Genomic DNA, 20153 nt, shown 5'->3' on the forward strand with positions numbered 1-20153 from the left:
AATTATTGCGTATATTGCGTTTTATATTACTTGGTATTATTTATATTGCTTTCAATTTTAATACTCTTTGGTAATACAAATCTGCTTATTTCGTAAAACAAATTAGTAGTATACAAATTCGAAATTTAAGATCTTCCACATTTGGAATATATGTCAAATTATTGAAGTACTGTCCTAAAAAGTATGCTACATAATCATATTTCAAATACTTGAGATCTAATTACGGACACCTTTGGATTTAGTTTTTGTGATTAAAATTAGTGTGGGACCTTAACATAGCACCTATATTTATTTTAACGATCCGACGATGGAAACTGAAATCTGCCAGCTGATCAAGGGTTAAGGACTCTGCCACAACTGCTGTCCAGGCCGAACTGAGTAATGTGCATACGTGACTGCAATGTGTTCGTGGGGAGGGGACTGTGTCAGTGTGTTGGTGCTGCTGGGCACTGGCAAAGCGCAGGTAGGAAATGTAAGGACCATAGTACGTATACGCAGTGTGTGCAAACAGAAAACATGCCGCAATGTTTGTTTTGTAAGCCTGTCGAGGCAAGCGAGCGAATAAGTGTCTCTGCCTCTCTCTCCCCCTCTCTTCGTCGCTCTCTTTCTCTCTTGGTCCTATTTGTGCAGATCATAAAATGCAAGAGTGTGTGTGTGCATGTGTGTTTGTGTGTATGTGTGCGTGCCTTTTGACGGTATGTGCGTCTGTGTGGGCGCCTGTGTTTATTCAACCGCATGAAACAATGTGAAAAACGCATGCCAGGCGTGCGACAGTGTTGGTGGCTCTGTGTGAATGGCTGCGAGCATGTCTGCGTGCGCCTTCTGCTATGCTAAACTTTTTACAAGGATTGCCCCCGAAGCTGGTTGGCTTGGTTAACGCAACAATTTAACACAAAACCAAAAGAAGGTAGAGCGAAACAAGAGAAGAAAAGTTGAGTGCAGGGGAAAGCAACAAAAAAAAAAGAAATAATAAAAGATGTATAAAAAATGAAACGTTCCACACATATTTGTGCATACCACACATATGTATGTACATGTGCCCAAGGACTTAGCGGCGCCCATAGAAAGGATGTGAAGATGATGAGCTGCAGCTCATCGCTCGGTAATCTTTTGTGGTTCTTTCCTGGCCAAAGAGAAACTTGAACCCTGCTCCTCAATGCCTGAGTGTTGCCACATTCGTTCTGGTAGTTACTCTTGGCTCGGTCGGATGCATTTGTGCAGCCACGGCAGTGGGGACATCTACATTGCCAACTTGGGGCCGAATGTTGGCTCAGTAATTACATTTAATTCTATGGCTTGGCAAGGGAATTGCTTGGGAATTCTATGCAGATTCATTGAATGCGAATGTCAAGTCAATATGAATGGGCTGTCAAGCAGTTACTTCCGTAATCTTATGCCTATTTAATGCATTTCTTTACAGTATCTCCTTTTTAAAATTAATATATTTGTATATATATACAATAATATAATATCTAAGTGTTACTTGGAAATCAATCTTATTTTATAAACATGTAACTTGACAAGTATAATCTCCGCAATTAACATTGTTACGCTCTTTCATGTCGTTTGCTGATTTTGTATGAGCTGTGGTAGCAAATGCTTTAAATCACCCAATTAATAATCATTTTCATTTCGTGGAACATAGGTTGTATGCAAAGCAAATTCCATTAATATTTATGTGAAAACAAGCAACAATGAATAACATTTCTAATTTTAAGTAATTGAAAATCGAAATCCGAGCTTCACAATAATGGCTTGTTTGTGCGAAAATTACATTGTAATAAAGCAATTTCATTAATTATCCATTTTTCAATGCATTACAATTGCTTTGGAATGGCTTTGGTTTAATTAGTGCCGTTTCTGCTCCAACTGGCTACGAAAACAATTCAAATAACGAACAATAAGTGCGTTCTGTAACGTTTTCGGCAATGCAAATACGAGTATAGGCCATAACCCATGCCCTCCAATTTACACATCTGAAAGTTATTTAATCCGCTCAGCAGTTTCGATTACAAATTGTTCACTGGCAGAGTTCAAGACAAGTGCATTTCAGCATGCCTGAATTCCACATGCGGACATAAATATTTGAGTAATTGATTTCCCCAGCCGACAATGGGAAAACTTCCAATTTCTTGGCTTGACTACTTTTGGGCCAATGCAAATAGTTTATTTTCGACCGCAGAATCCTTCGACTTGAGCGGACAGTTGAGGTTCTCAAACTAATTGCACAATTGTCAATGATTTATTCAGCTGGCAATTAAGGTGCCAACTAACGGTGTGGCACGGCTATATCGATTTGAAAATATTCAATAATCGCCGAGCCTTGATAAGCTCATCAAACATGCACATGGCCATCCGCTGGGGGCAAGTTTGTATTTGGAGCCAAGTGTGGGGCTGGGGTGAGCGGTGTACTTCAGGGTTTCCCTCATTTTCGAGCGGCCTGGGGGCTTTTGAGGGGACAGCAAAGTACAAGTTGCTATGGATCAAGCTCAAGGCGTGGCAGTTGGGCATTAGCTGTGTAGTGGAGCACGACAACCAAGCGAACAAAGGTCAACTCGACAAGTGAGTTAAATGACAAGGACCTCACCTTGCCTTCCTTGGGCTTGCGCCCGTGCGTGTTTGCATGTTTCGCTCGATGAAGCGAGGCGGGGCAAGGCGCGGGGGGAGGCAGGGGGAGCAGGGGAACGACGCGACCCCAAAAATGAAACTCAACTTTGGCTTTGACTGCGGCTCTGGATTGTGGCGTGCAAGCATTATGGCCTTTCGCTTTCAAAACAATGCCCCTCCCGGTTACCCAGTTAGCCTAGTGGCACGTTCTTGTTGTTTTTGCATTGCCCTTGGCCAATTGCGAGTGAATTTTGATGTTTTGACTGGCCATTCCTGGGGCCATTTGACAACTCTATAAAACCGGTGTCCTTAAGCCCGCCCTCGTCCTTGCGCCCAGCCCCCAATTACCGCCCAACTACCACCCCCTACACCCGCTAAACCATCCAGAAAGTAACCGTAATTGCCCGGAGAGTTTCGCGACTTTCGACTTGGCCAGCAAACTGAGAAAGCGAAACTTCAAAAAACCCGACTTGACTTGGCAACTGGAAAAGTGGAAAAGCGGAAACACGAGCTTTCCCCCAAAAAAGCTCTCGCGATTGAAGCTTTCGTCCTGGCGAGGCGAAAACGTAAATGTCAGTCATGGAGTTCCAGTCGTCGGATACATGTGGAACACAACGAACACAGCAGAAGCCTCTCGCGTCTCATCCCCCGAATACAATGCGAAAAAGTGTGTACAAAAAATAGACAAATAAAGAGCAGGAGCGAAAACACCACTCTGTGCATAAAATATAACTCCCGGAGAACTGAATACCTGCAAAAAATACGCGTTAAATGGAATTACGGTGCGGGAATTGATAAAGTGAAGTGTGTTACAGCTAGAGAGCAAGTGAAACAAAACGAATACATTAATAATTCATGCCCCTCAGAGTCAGAGTCAGAAGCTTACTAGTTTGATAAGGAATTCAACGTAAATCTGATATAATGTAGAAAAGTGGTACAAAGAAATATACACAGCATATACCCATATAGCATATAGCACAGAACACTGAACATAGAACATATAACATAGAACACACCGCAAACTCAAATAAAGTTGACAAAAAAAGCTCACGCCCCTCACGTCTCAGTTTTTTCTCGGATTATTTGTGAAAGTGCAACAAACACATATAAAAAACAGGGAGGAGAGGGCACAGCAAAAAAAAAGAAAAAACAGTGGCGGCAGGACCTGCAGAGGAATTGCCATCATTTGGGGATTACGGAATTATCGGGATCCGTTCTCATTAAAATGGATTTAAGGCAATGCCGATGTGCTGAGCTGCATTTGTGCATGGGATTGGGATTATCGATTGTAATGCGCAGTCATCAAATTATGTTTGAACAACGCCGCCGCAACAGCGATAATAGCAACAACATAAACAACAAACACTGAATTGGCCCCTGACCCCCTTTGTCAGCTCCCCCTCCATCCAACACCCCCTACGCCCCTGCCCACGCAAAAGGAGCAGCGAAAGAGAAGAAGCGTCTTATGAAACAATTGAAGCACCGGCCAAAGGAGCAAAGGAGCAGACAAAGACAGAGACAAAAACAACGGCAAAGGATAAAGCGGAGAACGAGAAGAAGAGGAAGCAGTAGTAGCAAAGCAGGAAACAACAACAACAACAAAAACAACCGCAACATCGCATTTTTAAACGGCAATACGCAAAGTAAGTGAAGTGTAAAGTGAGCGAGATGGCAATAGAAAGGTGTAGAGTGCCGCGAAGAGAGGCGGAGAGAATACACTTGAAGAAATCGAGTAGCCATTTTTCAAGGGATGCTCAAAAACTAAATTGGCAGCCCACATTGTTCAATATTCTAGGAGATGGATAGGCAAAGAATGGAATATAAGTGTATGTTTACAACCAATTGAAATGTTTGAGAAGTGAAATAGAAAATAAAATATTTAGATTTTTAGAAGATTCTCCCATACAACTCAGTTTCGCGCTGTTGTGGTTGCCTTTTCGATTTTTTCTGGTACAAGAAGTAAAAGTTAAAATAATCCTGATTGGTGATCATTTAAATGATCGTACCATAAACCGCTTTCTAGTTCATATTTAATTGCTAATATTATTTTATAAAATAAAAATATACACATACATCCTTTTCTTTTTTTATCTTGGTTATTAGAAAATCAAAGCGATCCTCATCTACGATCACTTCTTTTTGTTCTGTGTAGGGATGAAGAGCAGGTGAGAAGGCAGTGAAGTGGAGTGAAGCATTTGTCGCATTTGTGCAGAATGCTCGACGTAATTAATGTTTCAAGTTTGTGTGTGTGTGTGTGTGAGTGCGAAGGTTTGTAAACTAGGTCACTAGGAAGTTAGCCCCTTGACGACCATCCCCTCTCATCAGTGCCTCTTCAGCGGCAACTCTACGTCAAAGGTGTCAACTCGCCAAATCTGCAACCACACCTTAGTTAAATGAGCCACCCTGTAGCCACCGAACCACCTCTTATTCGTCCTTAACACACCGCCATGATTAACGCGCCTCACTGCGATTAACTGGCAAACAAATTTGGAGTGGTGCTGCGGTGGTGTTTGTTTGTGCTACGCCGACAGCATTTCCATTCAATAACACACGCCGCTCGTATGCAAACACTGTAAAAAGGTTTTATGCAAAAAACCCACCGTATTTGTGCATGAAAAACTGTCATTCATCATCCGACCAACACAAATAACCGGTAATGGCATCGCCACATTATGGCTTTGTATTTTTTTACATCCTCAAACGCAAAACTTTAGTTGATTTCTGACTTGCATCGCATTCATCACTCACCAAAGCCTTAGAATACGTATACGCAATGTTGGATCAATTGATTAATAGGCTAATTACGATGGAACCTGAAAAGACATACTAAATAAATCCTTTAACAAATAAGCCACTGTACGTTTTTATGGTATTAAAAAAATGCAATATTTTTATAGTACGAAGTACGTATATACTATCTATTTTATATTCACTTACAGGCAGATTTCAATCAGGACCTTTCTTTAATGGGATATATTAGGTCTAGAACAGCCGAGCAGCAACTCTTAAATTAAATATTTTAGTACCCCAATAAATTATGAAACGTGCTGACTGTAAAATATATAATACAATTCATACTTTAAGTTATTTTTTGTTGTCCTATATGGTTTTACGTATCGGTGTGTATGTACGTATGTAACTCGCACACGCAGGACACGGAGATAAAAAGGCTTCGCCTACATAAAAGTTCTATTCTTTTTTATAGAAAAATATTGCTGGCAGGAGTTTAGAACATTGCCAAAGGGGATGCGGACAGATGGAGCGGGGGTGTGGCGAGTAAAAGCCATAAAACTCAGGCGCCGAAGCGCAAAATGTCCTTGCCCTGTGCAAAAAGAAGAAATTGAACAGCAACAACCAAGCAACAACAGGGCAGAAAAAAAGGAGAACAACAGCAAATAAAATACAAACTGCTTATTTATTTATTTGTTTCGACAAATCTCAATTGAAACAAAGCTTAAAAGCTTCGAAATCAAAACTTAAATAGAAACCACACAGACATCCAGACATCCAGAATAAAACGAAAACGATAGAGCGCGAGACAATGAGACAATCACTATTAAATCCAAGTTCAATTCGGTCCGCAAACAATTGAATTTGTTGCAGATTTGATTTGGCTTCATGTGGATTGCGATAACTATTTTCCTGGGATTAGTATGGGATTGGATTCACTGGCCCGACCGCAGTTTGCTTCCTAATGAGATTTGGATAATTAAAATGAAATTCAATAATTGAATTCCAATGAATTTAAATGTTAGGGAAGCTCTAATTCGGCTTTTGTGGTGCGGCATTAGTGGCATTAAGGTGGAGGGATATAAAAAGCATTTGGAATTCGATTGGATGTTTTTATTTCGTTTGATTGGTCAGCAAGGTCACATCGAAACTGACCTAAGCTAATGCAAATTGACTTTTCCTGTCAATCCAATTTATATTCGACTTAAGGGGAAGTGTTCCGTTTTTCTTTCACTATCACGGCGTTATACCTATTAAAGCATATCAACAACCAAATTAAGCCAAAAGAACAATAAAATGCAACTCATTTCAATTTTAATAATGGATTTGCTGGCGGTCTTATTGTGTTTCAAATTTGGTTATTTTCTTTAGAAATGTTTGCATACATTAAGACACGAACACAAAAACATGCTTTGGCTCAAGCTCTTAAACCTTTAAAACGCTATGCGCACATATTTATGTACGAACAAATGAAGGAAAATCTCCTTTCGCCTAATTCCGAATTAAGCTACAAGGAAACACATAACGCAGAAGTATGCAACAGAAATAAAATTTAAATCAGCACGTTTTTGAAGTGGATTATTACGACTGAAATGCTTATTCAACATTATTAGACAGGATTTATTGTCAGGAAAGCATTTGAATTTGCTTTTTATTCGGGCTGCTCAAGTATTGGCAACTATAGCAAGCAAACCAGTTATCCTTCTATTGCAAAATACACATTGCAGACGAATAGTCTAACCTGGCTTAGTAGCAATCAAAATCAACTTTAATTATCATCTAATGTCTTCAAACAGCGCATACTAAGTGCAGTTGCGATAGTTGTTCAAGGCATTATGTATGAATGAATGGAAAAAATATTTATACAAATAAAGGCATGCAATGGTTTTCAGATTCTTATCAATAGAATGCAATAATTAGTACATCCCATTCAAAGTAACATTGTTAAAAAGTAATAATAATTTATTATAAATCTAATCAAAGCATTTAAATGTATTTTTCCTATCTTACCTTAGTGACCGCCATTTACTTATGTATATGTAATTAATAATTTTATTGTCTTTCAACGCCGCATAATATCTCGTATACCCATCGGCAGGAACATTCCAAAGTGTATAAATTGCTTACGTTTGCCCATGTAGTCATAAAAATTGCTTTGGCACATAAAACGAAGCTTGACGCTCGCTTTTGGTTTTGGGTTTGGTTTTGGTCTGGTTTGGTTTGGTTTCATTTCGCCCCTTGCCATTTTTGTTTCGTTTGGTTTCCATCGCTGGTGGGCTTGTTTTTTGCGAGGGTCCTGGCCGTGTCCTTCTTATATTTCTATTTCTATTTGTATTTGTATTTGTATTCCCCGATTTGTTCGCTCGCCAATTCGGTAATCACATTTCAAGCGTTTTATTCGTCCTGATTCCAATGCCCAGTGCTGATTCATGTTTCTGTTTCTGTTTCTGTTTGTGGTCCCCGTCTTGCAGGATATGACAAGTGATGGTGCTGTTACGTTTTGGATATTTTTGCTTTGTTTGATCGCCTCGCCGCACCTGCAAGGGGGCGTGGCCGGGAGGCCCGATGAGCTGCACATCGGCGGCATCTTTCCGATAGCCGGCAAAGGAGGATGGCAGGGCGGACAGGCGTGCATGCCTGCCGCAAGACTGGCGTTGGATGATGTCAACAAGCAGCCGAATCTGCTGCCGGGCTTCAAGCTCATCCTGCACAGCAACGACAGCGAGGTGAGTAGTCACTACACCGAGAAAATTACTTTATCATATATGTACCCAGCTACCATCAAATGTAGTTCCAACTGACATGGCAAATGTTTTAATCATATTTATACCACTGCAATTATTATACACTCTCGATGACGGTTCTGTTTGAGCCACCGCGCCCAGCAAAGGGCATATTCGCTCAGTGCATTTGTAAGTTGGAAAGCGATAAGCCCTGCTTATATGCAGCCCGGCAGTCTCCTCTGGTGCCCTGTCACATACCCTTGGGTGCCACTTATTTTGTTTCGTTTTTGTTTCTGCTCACTGATGAGTGGAGTGCTGGCTGAGCGCTGAGCACTGGCATTCATTAGCATATTTCTCCAGGGGATCAGGGGGCATGGGGCATGGGGCAGGGGGCAGGGGCTGGGCTCTGTTAACAAAGGACAAACAGTTTTATTATGCCGCATTAAAGGGTATTGCTACGCATGTGTTCCACAAATTGAATTCGCCGCACAATCCGCCATGTCCAACAATATTTGGCAATGCCTCGGCTTAATGACCGCACATAAATTGCGATTGAGATTCGACTGGAGCACGTTCGAAACGATGCCAGCAGCAATTATATTGGCTGAGTTCGGTTAATCGGGCTTTTATGTGCCTGATTCGTAATTGATAAAGGGTATTTAATATTAAGAAAAATTTGTGTATATTTCGTAGTTCAAACAAGGTCGGCCAATAAATGTCGCTTGGTGTTCATTAAATCTGAAATGAATTCACTTTACTCTTGTAGTTCAACGCTGTAAGTGTAATTATTTAAACACGAATCAGTCAGTCTTTACGCGAAAATCTTTATATTCCTGAAAGTTTCTGTGAGATCAATAAGTGAAAGTTTTCCTATAAAGTTTGAACTTGCTTTTTGCAATCAAAAGTTTTACGCATTTTATCGCTCATGGCAGCTGCACGAACTGAACTTCTGTCCTAAGCTTTTCTTGGAAAAATCACTATAATCAATATAAACAGTATTGATCCCTTCGTTTTTATTGATCATTATTTATTTAGAAATGTTTAAGAGCAAAGTGTATGTGGCTGGCATATTCGTAGTAAATAGAAAAAATAGAGAATGAAAGCTGAAATGTAAAAGGAACAGCCAATAAATCAAATTTTCAATAGTATCCATTTCTGTGGATTCTGTAACTTCTGTTGGCTTTTAGCGAACCAGCTATTAAACAAATACCCGTCCTCCAAATGGTCATGCATCATAATAAATGGCCAGTAACCGATGTAGTTTCCGTTTTCCAGTTCCCCTTTCAAGTTGCGCTATCAATGCCCCTTGGCGCGTATCTAATACATATGAAACAAAAGCAACTATATTTATTTCTTTATATTTTCATATTTTGCACATATTTTTGTGGATTTCCCATTTTAAGGGTCTGCGGTACAGTTGTTGCGGTTTCCACTACTTCGGCGGCTGTTTTGGGCCTGCCTATTTTTAAGCGCGAACCTCATTAGTTTTAAGTGAGCGAAAGCTTAACTACTTGTTTTGAGTTTTGAATGAGGTCACTTTGCCCCGGCCGAGCCGTAGCTCATCATTTGAGTTATTTTTATTCAAGGCTGCCAGGAGGGACAGACACTACTATATCCTAGGCCACATACAAACCTACATACAAACATACGTAAATACATAAATACACGCCCATTTACGGGCCAGATACGGACATAAAGATAGGAACAGAGCCGGAGAGGTAAACCGAGTCCTGTCCCTGGTCATATCTGCTCGTATCTGTTCATATCTGGTCTGCTCTGTTCAGTTCTGGTCTGGTCTGGTCTGGTTAGTTGAGTTCAGTTCAGTTCAGTTCGGTTCGCTGGACTGAGCCAGGCGCGTTATGTTTGTGGCTTAGGCAAACAGCTTCCGTTAAATGCTGCATAATTAGTTGCCATCTCCAGGTCCCACAGCCACATAAACTCCCCTCACACCCACACCCACTCCCACTGCCCCACCCACATCCACATCCACATCCACGTCACTTGGCAAGCGACAAGGGGCAAAGGTCGCACGCAATGTTTGCCTTTGCCTTTGCCGCTGCCTTTTGCTTGACCTACTTTGATGTGTGAAATGTCCCAAAGAATCCTCCACAAAAGCGCTGAGCAGAGAACAACAGAAATAATAATAATAAACAAGGCAGGATGGTTATCCCTTGATACGCGAAACCCCTGGTCAGCTTAAGTCCAAAATCACACAGAAGTAGTGCATAAATTTCAGCGAATCGCCGCTAATCTAACTTTGATTTTATAATTCCCAAATGGGGTCTGAAAAATCGCATTATTTCACTTGCAAATCTGTCACTTTCTATCGGCTAAGTGCCTTCAAGCGAACCGCTGAAATGGCTTAAACCGGTTGTCAAGCTTTAGGAATAAGCCGGAAATTGATTTAATAGCGGTTTTTGTTTTCTTTTTAAATTAATGTTTAATTAAAAAAAAACAAGACATTCATTTGTTTTTATTCGACTAGAAAAAAAAAAAAACACACATTATAAATTGAATTTCAACACTCAAAAGGTAAACATAATAGTATAGTTAATAAAATAAACACAATCTGCGAGTTTGAATTTAAATTGCATATTTATTTTTTCACTATGTAATATGTTTGTTTAAAGTTTTTGCACTATAGGAGGGAAAAAGACATTCTGTTTTTAAATCAGTTAGGTATCTCTTTGTTAATCATAAAAGTATTATAAATATGTATATAATATGTACATATGCTGCTGAGTTGATCTAAAAAAGGGGCTTGCCTCTGCCCACGAACGCGAAAAGGGAAACTATTTAACTAGAGCGGAGGCTCAGATTGTGGCATGCCTCGCTACCCTAAGCCCACACCTAAATCCAAATAGATGGAGTAGTATGAACAGGATAATACTTATGCATAAACAGGGACTGGACATGAAAAGGAAAAGAAAGAAAAAACCAATTAGAATGGTTGTTTACACGCAAGCCAAGTAAGAAATATGAAAATTGTCGTCAGCAGCAGTAAAGGAAACGCCGAACAGAGAAACGAGTTTGCCATGTAAATGAATGAATAAGAGAATGAATAACTGAATGAATGAATCATTTATATGGCCAGTGTGGATACACGTATGCACATGTATGTATGTATATCGCAACTTCAGCACCAGGGAAAAGTGGCGCGGAAGGGGCACACCTCCCTGAATTATTCATTGTCATGAATGAATCTTGTTTAATTGATAAATGCTATGACATGGGGATTAATAAAAAGCGTAATGGAAAAATATCAACCAGGTGCGACATAAATTAGCAAGGACTTCAATATGGAAATGCAACTAACAATATTACTTTAAATTAGTATAATAAATCACGCTTAGCTGGGTTTCAGCGCTTTTAAAATATACAATTATTATGCAGTGATTAATTATAATTTGTAATTTTCTCTGTTAGCAAGTTGTTAAAAGCGTTTTAGTTTTAAATAAGCAAGCATTTCACCCACTTGATTAATGCGCGTTTTTAATCATATTGGCGAAAATTGGGTGATAATGCAATCTCCTTCTCGGCCAGTTTTGTTCATTAAATTCAATTCAAATGCCACAGCAATGTCAAAAACGCCTCGCATAAATCACAAAGCCAATTAATCATTTCAATAAATATATTCCAATGAAGACCGACACATAAATAACAGGAAATTCGCTATTAATAACTCCTGAAGGGTCGTTGCTTAGCATAATCATAATCAATACTTCGCGATGGCCATCAAGTGAAGCCCAAATGCTTATGTATATGAATATTTACCGAAGACTGACGGGAAGTATAATTTTCTTGGCAACTGGCTAATTCCGCTTTCCCCCCCTCCCAAACCCCCCCCCCCCCTTCATCCACAGTGTGAGCCCGGTTTGGGAGCCAGCGTGATGTACAATCTGCTCTATAATAAGCCGCAAAAGCTGATGCTGCTGGCAGGATGCAGCACGGTCTGCACCACTGTAGCCGAGGCTGCCAAAATGTGGAATCTAATTGTGGTAAGTGAAATTTGCATAACGCCAGCATGGCATACTTTACGTATTGCACTGCCCACAGCTCTGCTACGGAGCCTCGAGTCCGGCTCTGTCGGATCGCAAGCGGTTTCCCACTCTATTCCGCACCCATCCATCGGCCACGGTGCACAATCCCACGCGCATCAAGCTGATGAAGAAGTTCGGCTGGTCACGCGTGGCCATTCTACAACAGGCCGAAGAGGTCTTTATATCGGTAGGGTGCAACTTAAGCTCCTTAGTACATTTCAATTTAAATGAACAATCAATCATTTACAAACAGACCGTGGAGGATCTCGAGAATCGATGCATGGAGGCTGGCGTTGAAATCGTAACTAGACAATCATTTCTATCCGATCCAACAGACGCCGTGCGCAATTTGCGACGCCAGGATGCACGCATCATTGTGGGACTCTTCTACGTGGTGGCCGCCAGGAGGGTTCTCTGCGAGATGTACAAGCAGCAGCTGTATGGTCGAGCTCATGTATGGTTCTTCATTGGTGAGTCAAAAATGTGCCTTTAAACCAGATACTAGTTAAATAGATAAGCATGGCTATACCCATTGTAAATCCAAAATGTGCCTTTAAACCAGATACTATGTACTACCCATATCTAAACTCCTAAAGGCTTATACTCCTAATAGAGTTTATTTTAAAGTGTGTTCCTCTTTTAACGAAACTGTAATTTTGTTTATTGTTCAGGCTGGTACGAAGACAACTGGTACGAGGTCAATCTGAAGGCAGAGGGCATCACCTGCACTGTTGAGCAAATGCGCATAGCTGCCGAGGGACATCTGACGACAGAAGCTCTCATGTGGAATCAGAACAATCAGACAACTATATCCGGAATGACTGCAGAGGAATTTCGGTAGGTACTCCTCGAGCCTTTGCAAAACTTATGGCTTTAATGTGCCCTCCATTCACACAGACATCGACTGAATCAGGCGCTAATCGAAGAGGGTTACGACATCAATCACGATCGCTATCCGGAGGGCTATCAGGAGGCACCCCTTGCCTACGATGCAGTGTGGAGTGTGGCTTTGGCCTTTAACAAAACCATGGAACGATTGACGAGCGGAAAGAAATCTCTGAGGGACTTTACCTATACGGACAAGGAAATTGCCGATGAAATATACGCTGCCATGAACTCCACACAGTTTCTGGGTGTATCTGTGAGTTTGTAAATCTTGTTTTATAACACTTATAATTTTACCGTGCAAAATGTTTTCTTCAAGGGCGTGGTGGCATTCAGTTCTCAGGGCGATCGTATTGCTCTTACTCAGATCGAACAGATGATAGACGGCAAGTACGAGAAATTGGGTTACTACGATACTCAGTTGGATAACCTATCCTGGTTGAATACTGAACAGTGGATTGGTGGCAAGGTAAGCATGTCAGTTAGCTTGGGAAAATCAATCCTAACATCAAAATGTCGGACGATGATAAAAAGCTGGAAAACAGAAATCATGTAGCGACTGATCCAGAAAAGAACAGAATTGCGCCAAATGACGGAACTGATACTGGAAGATCATTAACGGGCTTTAGTCAGAAAGATGGTGAACCCAAAGAGCCATTATCATCTGTAAGTCTTAAGCAAGGTCCTAAGGTAGCACCAAAACCGAAAAAACCCGAGATAATATCGTCAACTTCGCATACTGGTAAAGATGCAGTGCCCCAGAAAGATGCAGACAATGAAGAGCCCGGCTTTTCTAAGTCATTTAGAAAAGAATCTGTTAAAATGCAGGCAAATAGAAACAGTGCTGCATCAAAAGGTGAAGATCAAAAGATATTAATAAAGACCGTACCCGGAAAATCCCTCCTTAAAGATTCTGACGATGAAAATGTGGAGACATCTAGCCGTACAAAAAATTACCCAGTAGCAAAAAAAGGATCTTCAACGAGGCGAGTTCGCGAGCCATTTGACTCATTTAATAGGGAAAAGTACCTGGCTGACTTAATCGATTATGATCGATCGTCCGAAGAAAAGGAACCAGCTTCTGAACCAGACAGTACTCTTCGACGTCGTTTTCTCAGAAATAATGAATTCAATTCCACATCAAGTCTTGAATGTGAGGAAGAAGAGTTGGACCTAGATTCAGCTGGATCTGCCACAATGCGAGGTAGCTATCGAATGGCACAGAATACCGGTGACGATCGACCTGAAATCCTAGCTGAAATAATTAATATGGGCAAGTTGAAGGAGCTTAAGGACCAACGCGAGTCAAATAAAGGAATTCTTAACAACCGTCGAGATGATAAGACCATTGATGAGGTGAAAGGTTCCAAGACCACAGGAACCAGCAGAAGCCATGTGGAAGAAGTTAAATATAAGGACACCGCAAGTGATGCTGAGGACAATAATGCACTAGTAAAACACATAGGCACAATCACAAAAATCTTTAGTATTGCTCAAAGAGTGGAACAGAAGGAAAGCTCCAAAGAAACTGAAGAAAGTAAGGAAGAAACAAGTAACGATGAAATAAATAAAGACGAAATTAATAGAGATAAAATAAATAAAGATGAAATAAATAGAGCTGAAATAAATAAAGACGAAATAAATAAAGCCGATGAACAAAAACCTTCCCCAGAACCAGAAGTCCAATTGGAGGCAAAGAAAGCTTGGACTTTTCCGATCACAGATACATCGCCAGATATCCCTGGAGAGGATCAGCCCCTGCAAGAATACCAAAGGGTTAAAATTGGAAAAAGAAATAGGAATTTCAGGAATATAGGAATAAATACGGATATAAGCAGAAAAACCAAAATTAAGCCACTTGCCAGCAAGTCTGAAAGTGGTGACCTAGAAGCATACCACGCTGATGGAAGATTGCGAGATATAGGGATATCTACTGAATATCATCCAAAGCGGAAGAAATATAAACAAAGAATAGAACCAGACGATGTTCCTATTGATATAGGACAAAGCGATGATCGGGTAAGGGAAGTTGGAGTGAATACTAAAGTCCTACCAAAAACCATAATTCCACCGATTTCCGAGATGCGTGAGCACAAAAGTGGTCAATTAAGGGACGTTGGGGCCAACACAGATAAGCCATTTTGGCCAATCGACGACGGCACCGATGTGACCTACATGAGACCGATAAAAACTAATATGAACGAATTGAATAAACTGATTGTGGATCCACCACCGGATAATGGGCCCTACAAGATGCCCACCAAAGAAGAGAGTCGAGGTTACTACAAAGGCTGTGAATATCATTTTCCTGGCAGAACTCAATGGCGCAGGCTTTTCTACAATAGAACCCATGGAATTTATGAATTACGCCGTCCAAGTCATTGGGTCTATACACTAGTTTTCTCCGTTTTGTATATTGTCTTTGTCATTCTTTTTTCGTTGGCCTGGTTCGATTTAATCAAAGATGACGCACCCAGGAAGGCGCCCGTGATAAAGATGTCTCAACCATATATAAGTTTTACTTCTTTCGGTGCACGAACAAGTACCAATACGGTGTCATTTGATCCCAGAAACAGCACGGAAATCATGGAAAAGTATGCTGGGATAATGGCTCTCCTGGAAAAATATGGCGACCATGGCCACAACCCGCGTTTTGGATCTTGTACTGCCGATGAAAAGTTTGGATATCCAAGCGGCGAACCGTGTGTTTTTCTAAAAGTAAATCGGATTATTGGATTTAAGACCGAACCCTACATCAATTCCGATGAGCTCGTCAGTGCTAAGATCACCGAGGTTGAGTTTACGGTCCTAAAAAGGTTATTGGAAAACACCACATCAGAGGAGGATCGTCTAAATCGCACTTGGATTACTTGCCGCGCAGATAAAGACGATGTTTTAATTGAATTTCATCCAGAGCCGGCGATAAGAACGGAATACACCGATATTGAAGAGAAAATTGAGTATGTTGCGACTGAGGGTAAAAAGTCATTCTTTGGCCCAAACGATCTGAATCGCATAGTGGCTCTCAAGATCAAAAATCTAAAAGCAAACGAGCGTGTTCACATTAATTGCAAAATGTGGGCTCGTAATATCCATCATAAGAAGCAGGGTTATGGTCAAGTTTCGTTTTTTGTGTTATTGGCTACTAACGAAAACCGCGAAAGGGTGGAAAAATTGCTCCGACACGATGACTCATTATAGCAAATGTTTTTTTGTAGATAATTTTCCAATTAAATGGTATAGTTTCAATTGATATTTATTACATCTATAATCTAGGTTCCTCAAGATCGCACAATTGTCACCCATGTTCTACGCACTGTGTCCTTGCCATTATTTGTGTGCATGTGCACAATATCCAGTTGTGGCATATTCGTTGCCTTCGCCTTGATCATCTTTAATATATGGAATAAGCATAGAAGGTAGTTTACATTTTTAAAGTAGTGCCCATACAGAATTGACAAAGGGTTTAACCATTTCAGAGTAATACAATCCTCGCATCCCGTTTGCAATACGATCATGTTATTTGGTGTCATCATCTGTCTAATATCTGTCATCTTACTGGGTATCGACGGACGCTTTGTCAGCCCCGAGGAATATCCACAGGTGGGAGTGCCTTGCCTTAAAGGACTCTATACTTCGATATCTAACTTATACTTTATCAATATTCCATCAGATATGTCAAGCGAGGGCTTGGTTACTATCCACCGGTTTTACACTAGCATACGGTGCTATGTTCAGCAAGGTCTGGCGTGTGCATCGCTTTACAACAAAAGCAAAAACTGACCCAAAGGTGCGTTAAAGTGATATAAATAAATATTCAATACTCAATAATCACCTTTGCAATTGCAGAAAAAAGTGGAACCTTGGAAGCTATACACCATGGTTTCGGGGCTCTTATCAATAGATTTAGTGATATTACTCTCATGGCAGATCTTTGATCCGCTGCAGCGTTATCTCGAAACATTCCCACTCGAAGATCCAGTATCTACTACTGATGATATTAAAATACGTCCAGAGCTTGAGCATTGTGAAAGTCAACGCAACTCCATGTGGTTGGGTATGTTGCAAAATATGCACATTAATCACATATAATATTTATATTATTTTTATCAGGTCTTGTATATGGCTTCAAGGGGCTAATCCTGGTGTTTGGTCTGTTTTTGGCCTACGAGACACGCTCCATTAAAGTGAAACAGATCAACGATTCGCGTTATGTGGGCATGAGCATCTACAACGTGGTGGTCCTCTGCCTGATAACTGCTCCGGTGGGCATGGTCATTGCATCGCAACAGGACGCGTCCTTTGCCTTCGTTGCTCTAGCTGTGATATTCTGTTGTTTCCTAAGCATGCTGCTGATATTTGTGCCAAAGGTCAGTCCCTTTATTTGCTGAAAGAAGTCCCACATTTGTAATGCTCTTTATTCGCTTAGGTCATTGAGGTCATACGTCATCCCAAGGATAAGGCCGAATCGAAATACAATCCCGATTCAGCCATTTCGAAGGAGGATGAAGAACGCTATCAGAAAATTGTTACAGAAAACGAGGAATTGCAACGATTAATAACACAGGTATGTTAAATAATGGTAGATTATCTTTATAAGATTTTTTACGAATTTTTATTTAAACGTTAATCTAAAAGAATTTTGGTCTTGTCATCATTTGAACAAAAGTCAAGGAGTGGAATTTCCAGCGACCCCAGTGAATGCCATTAAGAATGACGGTTTCACCTTCTCTAAAATAAAGTCCATTTAGCGAGCTGTAATTTGAAGTATTATAAAGTTAAAACTTCTTCTAAATCCAATTTTAATTTCATATCTTTACCTTGACAAACACGAGTGAAACCACCAACCACCGCCATGGTGGGCTGCACAATTCTTACTAGACTCGTCATTATCACGATCAAAAGTAGAGAACCTTTTGTTTATGTGGTATTTAAGGGAGTCCCCAGCTGTTCCAGAATATTGTCCCACCCGTTCCAGTTTATATCTCATTTTCACCGCCCACTTGAAAGTCATCAAAGTGAGCGTATTCTGTAGCGCCAGTGCCATGCTTTAGTTGAATAAAAAGTTCGTGTGGTTGTTCTTTAGTCATCAGATAAAGCTTCTGCAGACCGATAAAGAATTCTCCATTAGGATTGCCAAATCCATTCTTGTAATTAATCCAAGATTGGTTGAAGTTAATACTTCCATCCAGGCGTCTTTGTATGACAATCCAATCTCGTGTGGTCGTCTTGCACTGGGTCACTTGAAAAGGTTCTTCTCTTGGCAGCTTCAGCTGGTAAATTCCATCTGGACTGCCACTAGGACAGGTGTGTGGTGAACTCTGACCCATTTGGAACTGCAAAATCCATAAAAGAAACACAACAAGGCTCGATTTCATTTTGCTCAACATGCGTACTGATACCCGTTCGGTGGTTTACTGAAATATATTTGGACATATCTACTTTTTAAATGGGTACATTCAGACGCAGTTTTGTGGTTTTAAATAGAAACTCAATTTACAGCCTTTAACCGCATTGTTTGATATACATTAATTCTATTTGAGTCGCTATTTAAGTAAATGGATTCCATTTTTTTAGAATTCAAAGAAAAGAACTACATGTTAGTTGTTTATTTGTTTGTGTTGTTTTGTTCATTTTTGGCTTTTTGTGGTTTTCATAAGCAACCTTGGCTTTTGGTCAAACCTTTAATAAATCTGGTGTTTCGCCTTGCAGAAGGAGGAGAAGATTCGAGTCCTGCGACAGCGGCTGGTGGAGCGGGGCGACGCCAAGGGCACAGAACTGAATGGTGCAACAGGTGCCGCCCCCGCAGGTGCCGTGGCGACAACTTCGCAGCCCGCCTCCCTCATCAACTCATCCGCACATGCCACGCCTGCAGCCACACTCGCAATCACACAAGGTGAGTACATGGTGGAAGTATGCACCCCAAATGCCCCTAGCCAGTTGCATGTGGTACTCGATGCTAGTGTCGTTGGTTTAGCTGGACGTTCTTAATCGTAATGTTCTCGATTTTAACTAGAAATCTTAGCTCTATTCGTGGGCATTGACACAATTGATTAGGAACAACCAATAAATGGAGTTCAAAGGTTATTTGCTTATGCTAACGCAATGTAAACTCAATTTTCGCACTTCAACAATTGTTTTTCGTTTTGTCGACATGAAAACACAGGCAATTTATCAGTTTCTGGAATGTCTATAGCTTTTCTAAATATGTACCTTCAGCACGCTTATTTATATAATCAGCACTACTGCACTATGTAAAAAAACTCCTCACCTTTTTCACATTTTAGCAAGATGATTCCAATCACATTTTTAACAATTTTATACATCGCAACACGTGAAATTTATAAGTATTAATCCTAATATATTTATTTTGCAGATACTCATGAGCATCGTACATGAAAAAACTTGTCAATTTCCTTTGCGTGATAGGTGAATTATACAAAAGATATGAAATGCAAATAATGATGCTAAAGGAAGATGGATTTAAACGAACACGTACTTAAAGAACTTTGTATCAACTTTAAGCTGAGCTAAATAAGTGAATTGGTAGCAGCAATTTTGTAGAATAATGAAATATGTATTGTACCTTAAACGTGTTTAGCATTAACATTGAAAACGAAGTAATTTTAACTTAAAAGAAAACAAAAAATCGACACTAGCATCTAAACTAAGCGAATTGTTAGGCTTTAAAGTTGCAACTCAGAAACCAAAAATTCTAGCAAATCAAGAAAATCCTGTAAAAAACGATCGTGTTAAAGTTAGTAATTTTTAAATGCAGGAAGGGAAGAATAATTGTTGTTGTTTTTTTTCTTGTTTAGTAAATACTGTACTTAAGTTAGACGAATTATCTTTTTGAACCTCATTTGCTCAGCGCTGTCTCCTAGAGCTCTCTATACTTAATTATAATAAATCTGCATAGATGAAAATTCCCCAAAAGGCGGCCTTCTCCTGATTCTCAGTTTTAATTTACTTCTTTTTTGTGAACCAGGTCGCGGCAATACAAACCAAACTCCTAGACTCCGGGAATCAAACCATGGAACTCTGTCCTTCTCGACAGGATAATCGGTTTGGTTCCCAATATGTTAGCTAAGTTAGCTTTAGGCACTTTGAATAGATCCATGTGTGTATGTGAGGTGTAAATGTGCACTCGATAAAAGTTTTAATAGTT

At 40.3% G+C, this 20153-nt stretch overlaps 2 protein-coding genes across 5 annotated transcripts; both read left to right on the forward strand.

Annotated features, from left to right (window-relative positions):
• Positions 1-196: 196 nt before the first annotated feature.
• On the forward strand, positions 197-19444 carry LOC120457093 (gamma-aminobutyric acid type B receptor subunit 1). 4 transcript variants are annotated; one of them, XM_039644283.2, is made up of 17 exons: positions 198-472; positions 7809-8063; positions 11924-12058; positions 12117-12287; positions 12354-12570; positions 12772-12937; positions 12998-13241; positions 13305-13454; positions 16262-16404; positions 16465-16588; positions 16659-16775; positions 16835-17042; positions 17099-17355; positions 17415-17552; positions 18698-18881; positions 19002-19068; positions 19362-19444. In XM_039644283.2, exons 1-16 carry the CDS (start codon positions 401-403, stop codon positions 19040-19042), a joined length of 2622 nt encoding a protein of 873 aa, XP_039500217.1. In that variant the 5' UTR covers positions 198-400; the 3' UTR covers positions 19043-19068; positions 19362-19444. The 4 variants fall into 4 exon arrangements, with proteins under 4 accessions (XP_039500234.1, XP_039500244.1, XP_039500217.1 ...); XM_039644290.1 differs by lacking the exon at positions 19002-19068 and having other exon boundaries at positions 201-472; XM_039644300.2 differs by lacking the exons at positions 18698-18881; positions 19002-19068 and having other exon boundaries at positions 197-472.
• On the forward strand, positions 13463-16238 carry LOC120457086. Its single transcript, XM_039644270.2, has one exon. The coding sequence runs from the start codon at positions 13499-13501 to the stop codon at positions 16184-16186; it is 2688 nt and encodes an 895-aa protein (XP_039500204.2). The 5' UTR covers positions 13463-13498; the 3' UTR covers positions 16187-16238.
• Positions 19445-20153: the final 709 nt, after the last annotated feature.

The sequence above is a fragment of the Drosophila santomea genome, chromosome 2L (assembly GCF_016746245.2).
Source record: "Drosophila santomea strain STO CAGO 1482 chromosome 2L, Prin_Dsan_1.1, whole genome shotgun sequence".
Classification (NCBI taxonomy): domain Eukaryota; kingdom Metazoa; phylum Arthropoda; class Insecta; order Diptera; family Drosophilidae; genus Drosophila; species Drosophila santomea.

What these genes read in the sequence shown, in the direction of transcription:
- LOC120457086 (XM_039644270.2), top strand. Translation starts at nt 13,499, where the DNA reads ATGTCGGACGATGATAAAAAGCTGGAAAACAGAAATCATGTAGCGACT.
- LOC120457093 (XM_039644283.2), top strand. Translation starts at nt 401, where the DNA reads ATGTGTTCGTGGGGAGGGGACTGTGTCAGTGTGTTGGTGCTGCTGGGC. An exon ending in ATATGGAATAAGCATAGAAG is followed by an intron (nt 16,405 to 16,464) that starts GTAGTTTACATT and finishes TAACCATTTCAG; the next exon opens with AGTAATACAATCCTCGCATC. An exon ending in TGCTGATATTTGTGCCAAAG is followed by an intron (nt 17,356 to 17,414) that starts GTCAGTCCCTTT and finishes TTATTCGCTTAG; the next exon opens with GTCATTGAGGTCATACGTCA.